Here is a 6,002-nt window from a genome sequence, read left to right as displayed (position 1 = left end):
TCTCGCCTTGCAGCGAGAAGACCCGGGTTCGAGCCCCGGTTGGAACAAGGGCCTTTCTGCCTGGAGTTTGCATGTTCTCCCCGTGTGTGCGTGGGTTCTCTCCGGGTTCTCCGGCTTCCTCCCACAGTCCAAAAACATGCAATGTGGGGATAGGTAAATTGAACACTCTAAATTGACCATAGGAGTGAGTGTGAGAGTGAATGGTTGTTTGTCTCTATCTGTGTGAGGCCCTGCGATGGACTGGCGAACTGTCCAGGGTGTACCCCGCCAATCGCCCGATGTAGCTGAGATTGGCACAGCACCCCCCGCGACCCTCTGGTGGAGGATAAATCGGTAGATGATGACTGACTGACTGAAATTTAAGGCTTAGAGATTGGGACAACTACTTCCCAGTACCTAGGAAGGTAGCATAAATGATGATTTTGTATATATTTAGCTTAATTACTATCTAGTTACAGTCTTGTGTTTAACTAGATCATAACATAATCTTAGTAAATATTGAAGGTCTAAATTCTTAATTGTTTTGTTAAATTGTTTTTTTAATGTGGGACAGCAATTTGCACGAATTCGGTAGAATGGCCCATTTATAATTTATTTATAATAAATTAATTTTTCCAATTAATTTATATTCACATTTAATTTTATTTTTCTCTTGGAACCCCCCTGGGACCTCTTCATAGGACCCTCAGGGTCCCTAGACCTGCTATACATAACTATTGTTCAAACTACTGTAATAGTTTCTGTCCTTTATGCTAACAGAAATCAGATGTCACTTACAACTTAGACCAGGAGGGGGTTGAACTATGTAAATGTGATGATACTGTCACTTGGCTCTCCATAAGGTGTAAATCTTTGGGGCTAAAATTCTCCCTAAACCAGTCTGAGAAGTGCCTACATTCAAATGGCCACATCTTTAAATATTTTCAGATTTTCACCTGCTAGACATTGATGGAAAGCTTAGAAATCACACTTTGAGACTCTGCAAAAAATTCAAAATGCCCCTCGGGAGAATTGCTCCTGATTTTTCCATTGCTGGGTACATTTTGTTAAAAGTATAAAATTAAGGAGGGGTAATTGACAGAAATTTAAACAATTCCTCAAATTAATTGTTGGATATAGTTTTCATGACTTAGTACCCATGATGGCTTTCTTTGTGTTGCTCTCTGGTCTCAACAAGATGATGTAACATTTGGGTCCAAACAGTGCCACCAAGAGGCCAAAACTGGAGGCCAGGATGGCAAATACCTCCACTGCATCTGCATAGTTGCCTGGTGAGCTGATGTAAGCAGGGACAAAGGCCACCCACACTGCACAGAAGATCAACATGCTGAAAGTGATGAGTTTGGCCTCATTGAAACTGTCTGGAAGATTCCTTGCTAGAAAAGCTAACAAACAACTGAGGACAGCCAGTAAACCAATATAACCAAGTAAAACTGCAAAACCAACTGTGGACCCAACTTCGCACTCATAAACTATCTTGTCACTGTGATACTGGGTGTTTTTATGAGGCACTGGTGAAGCAGAGACAAGCCAGGCAGTGCAGATTGCTGCTTGAACAGAAGTCAGAACCAGAACTGTTCCTCTCTGCTGCACAGCACCAAACCACTTGAGACTGGACTCACCTCCTGGTTTGGAGGCCCTGAACACAGCCAGAACCACCATGGTTTTCACCAGGATACATGAGACACAAAGCACAAAGCTGATGCCAAATGCTGCATGTCTTAGTTGACAAGTCCATAATCTGGGTCGTCCAATGAAGAGCAAAGAGCAGAGGAAACAGAACTTAAGTGATACCAAGAGAAGAAAACTGAGTTCTGAATTGTTGGCACGAACTATAGGTGTGCTGTGATGATGGATGAAGATGCCCAGAACAACAACACAGATACATGTGCCCAACAGTGAGGTGGTTGTCAAGCAGATACCCAGAGGCTCATGGTAGGAGAGGAACTCTGTTTTCTTAGGAACACAGTGGTCACGCTGGGGGCTGGACCAGAAATCTTCTGGACAACTGGTGCACTCCATGGAGTCTGAGAAAAGAGGGAAATTGATGAGATACATGTTTATACAACATCTCTAAACTGTGGTGTTTAAATCTTTACCCTTACCAGTTGTATTGCTGATCTTTCCGTCAGAACAAGGGACACAGTCAAAACAACACTCAGGTTCCCCCTTCTTTCTGGCCATGCGGGTACCTGGAGGACAACTCTCACTGCACACTGACCGAGGAGGCTGTGTGGAGAAATATCAGTGTCTGTTAGATTAATCTATAATGATTAAGACAAATCCATGGTTGTCTAAGAAAGTCAGACGTTACCTGTTTCGATTCAAAGTTCCAGAAGATTTTGTCTTCATCCAGTGTGAGTTCTTCACCTTTCAAGGCTGACCTCTTAACCTCACCCACTCTCTGAACTTTAGTTCTTCCATCAGGGAGCCACACCCAGTTCATGATGTCATATACAGGTAAGGCATCACCATTTTCATCAAATGACACTCGATCACCAAATGTTGTTGTGAAATTGACTTTTTCCAAGTAATGCATAATCTGTGAAAATCCAGATTAGGGACAAAGGGGTAAAAAGCATGTAAAGTATATTATTTGTAATAATAGTGCTTTCTATTAGAGATGCATCGAAACATTTTGGCCAACATACATACCGAAACAAAACGACCAAAACAGGAGTTTGTGGTAACACATGCAAAAACTGTGGCCAGCACGTGCTTGTCTATACCTGCTTAGAGTCTGTCCAAGATCAGTTTAGAACACCAATAAAATGATAACAAGACGTGAGTACACGGTGGAACAGCACCTATTAAATGCTGGAAAGTTTCTATTCGCAAAAGCAAAACTTGGCTGCATACAGCACAGATTATAAACTGCCCGACATTCACTTCACACGGGAGGACATTCTCTCTCTTCTCGCCTCCTTTGACCAGTTATCTAAAGAGATCATCTGATGCATCTGTGGCAGACGTTATTCCATTAATTGCAGCACTAAAGCATCTTCTACACAAAGAGGTTGAGACAGACCACAGAGTGAACACTATGAAAAGTGCACAGTCTGTCAACACATTTTACTAAGATCTATTTAGATCCTCTGCACTTCATCGCGACTGTACTCGATCCTCGATAAAGATCGTTACTTAGATGTGGGGATAAAACTGCATGTAGAGAAATGATCCAGAAAAAAACAATGATATGGTTTTATGTTTTGGCCAAAAATTTCATTTTGGTGCATCCCTACTTTCTATACACTCAATGTATATATCTATAAAGGTCTATAAAGAATACCCGAAGTAGGATCCATCCATCCATATTCTACCGCTTTATCCTCCACATGAGGATCGTCTGGGGCTCTGGTGCCAGTCCCAGCTGACATAGAGCTAAAGGCGGGGTCACACCTTGGACAGGTCGCCAGTCCATCACATCGCCACATAGAGACAAATAACCATCCTCTCTCACACTCACACCGATGGTCAATTTGGATGTCCAATTTGCCTAATCCCAGAAGTCGGATTTGGTCTATAATTTCTTAACACTTCACACGCCTAATGAAATGAAGAGTTGAGTGTAAACTGATATCTCACCTGCCATGGCTCCATTCTTTGTAAATGTGCACAGGTGTTGTTGCTGAAAGGTCCTCTCCCTGGCTCACACTGCAGCATGTCATCAAGAGCATACGCCAGAGCGTACACAGCCTTATACACATTATACTCTGGTCTGAGGTCTGAAACATCCAGGAAATCAGTCTCCACATTCTCTAAAACTTCCTGTCCAGTGCATAATTCTCCTGCAGCTTCCACCCAACCTACTGGATGGGGTGCAAATCTACACTGAAATGTGTGTTCCCAAAACTGATTCACCTGTAATGTAGTTCATCTTAAATTGATGACAATATATTTTTTTTCCAAAAAATACCAAATCAGAGTGAAACGCTCACCATGCTGTTTCCATCAGTGTTGTTGTGATGTAGATCAGGACTTATTTGTAACAGGAAGTCCCTGAAACCTGGTATTTCTCCTCGGTGGATGGCGATGCCCAGTGTTCCACCCAGGTACGGCATAAAGTGAGGAGTCTGGAGCACATCAGCTGATGTCCAGGCTTCACTGACAATCCACTGCAGGCCTGTCACATTCTGCCTCACCACCTGTACATTGTATTATCATATGTATATGAATTCATACTTTCATACCAGTAAAGTATAATCTAGTTTCCACAGTTGAACCTAGAATACTACCAGAGTTACAATCAAATTTGAATTTGTCTTGGTAAACAATCTTACTCTTAAAAATTAGCAGCAGCTTTAATGCATGACATGTGGAAAATAATTCATGAAATCTGTTTTTTTAAAGGTTAAATGGTTTTTGCTAGATATTTTTTTCAGGACTGACCTCTTTCATGAGGTTAATCATGAGGAAATGATTTGCAAACACAATCACCACTCGAGCTGTAGATTTCCTCATCACATCCACTATTCTCCTCACTTCAGCAGGGTCATCACCCCGGGGCAAAATCTCTGTGTAAGCCAGACAACCTCCACCAGCAGGACCCAGATCAGAGTGAAAGGATCGGGCAGCGTGGAATCCATAATCACTGTCATTGATGAGCAGACCTGCCCAAGTCCAACCAAAGTGTTTTAGAATCTGAATCATAGCATTCACCTATGTGGACACAGAGCAGAGGGATTAGTGCACAGGCTCTAATCATCTTTACTAGAAATCCTGCTAAACAGGTTAATCAAAGACTCATGTTTAATCACTGTCTTTAAGTGTTGTATTTCTGACACCACACAACTCTGTCAATGAAACATATAACATGACTGGTGACACACTCTTTTCTTTTTGTAGATAGATTTTCACCTGAAAAGCATCACTTGGGATCGTCCTAAAGAAAGATGGAAACTTTTGTCGGTCACTCAGGCAGGAACATGTGGCATAATAACTCACCTGCAAAATACAGACTTTCTTTAATTCAACATTCTAAAAAACATTTTAACGTTGATTGTTATGTTCATGTATTTCATTGATTTAAACTTACCAGAGGTACGCTGTACAAACCTAAGACTGTGGATATGGCAATAGAACGTGTAGAAGAAGATTCACCCACAATCCCTAGGACTGGAGGAGTTCCTACACAGTTCTCCTCTAATGTAACTTGCTCTTCTTGACCACTGACTAAGGTCAGTGCTGCACGAAATCCAATTCCTAGTTGGATGCAGTTATCATACAGACTGTATCCCAGAGTCACATTAGGCAGCAGGTTGGGGTTTCTGTTGATCTCATCAATGGTGAATGCCATGGCCTGAGCCAGTCTGAATCCTACAATATCAAAACTAACAAAATAACACAAGTGTTTAAGAAAAAAAAATACATTAAATAGGAACAATACAAAGCTTCATGTTCCACAACTACATATTATGAATTCATTCAGATAAATCGTTCAAACATAATAACAAAATGTAAAGGCAAATGTAACATATATATGTATATATTTATACATATATATATATATATATATATATACACACACACATAAGTAAGTAAGTATTTTACATGAATCATACATACAGTTTACTTATAGTCATGGGTTTCATCAGCTGTGTGCTGTTTCCCTCACAGACTCACCCATAGCAGTCAGACATTTGTGGCTCTGAGGTAAATGACAGGTCAGGATCAGTTGAAATTAAGTTGACTGTAAACAGTCCACCTAGAATCACATCTCCAGTTTTGTGCATCCCATTTAAATGAAACTGTCCCTTTGACTGACAAGAGGAGGAATAAAGAGAGGAGGACACAGCAGAGGAAAAGCAGAAATACAACATTAGGAAGAAGAGGCTGATGTCTAAAAATGCCCTCATGACTTTTGGCTCATCTCCTTTTCTGAGTGCAGTCTTATCACAATATCAACTCATTTTATTAATTTGCAGCTGCCCATGTTGATTAATCTTGTAACACCACCCATCAGTGCAGAGGAGGAAGTGAAGCTGTAGGGGCAGGGCCCAAAA

General features: G+C 41.2%; 1 protein-coding gene across 1 annotated transcript; it reads right to left on the bottom strand.

Annotated features, from left to right (window-relative positions):
* Positions 1 to 1,122: 1,122 nt before the first annotated feature.
* Positions 1,123 to 5,795, bottom strand: LOC131462863 (extracellular calcium-sensing receptor-like; the record flags this gene model as incomplete). The annotated part of the gene is made up of 9 exons (XM_058634396.1): positions 1,123 to 2,027; positions 2,106 to 2,229; positions 2,315 to 2,542; positions 3,586 to 3,861; positions 3,933 to 4,145; positions 4,390 to 4,659; positions 4,858 to 4,944; positions 5,036 to 5,330; positions 5,623 to 5,795. Coding segments are annotated over 9 exons (2,571 nt in total), but the record flags the coding sequence as incomplete, so codon positions are not given.
* Between the last annotated feature and the right edge of the window lie 207 nt (positions 5,796 to 6,002).

This window comes from Solea solea, chromosome 7, assembly GCF_958295425.1.
Source record: "Solea solea chromosome 7, fSolSol10.1, whole genome shotgun sequence".
In the NCBI taxonomy this organism is placed as follows: Eukaryota; Metazoa; Chordata; class Actinopteri; order Pleuronectiformes; family Soleidae; genus Solea; species Solea solea.
Note: the sequence above shows the minus strand (reverse complement) of the source record. Positions and strands in the feature narration are given on the sequence as shown.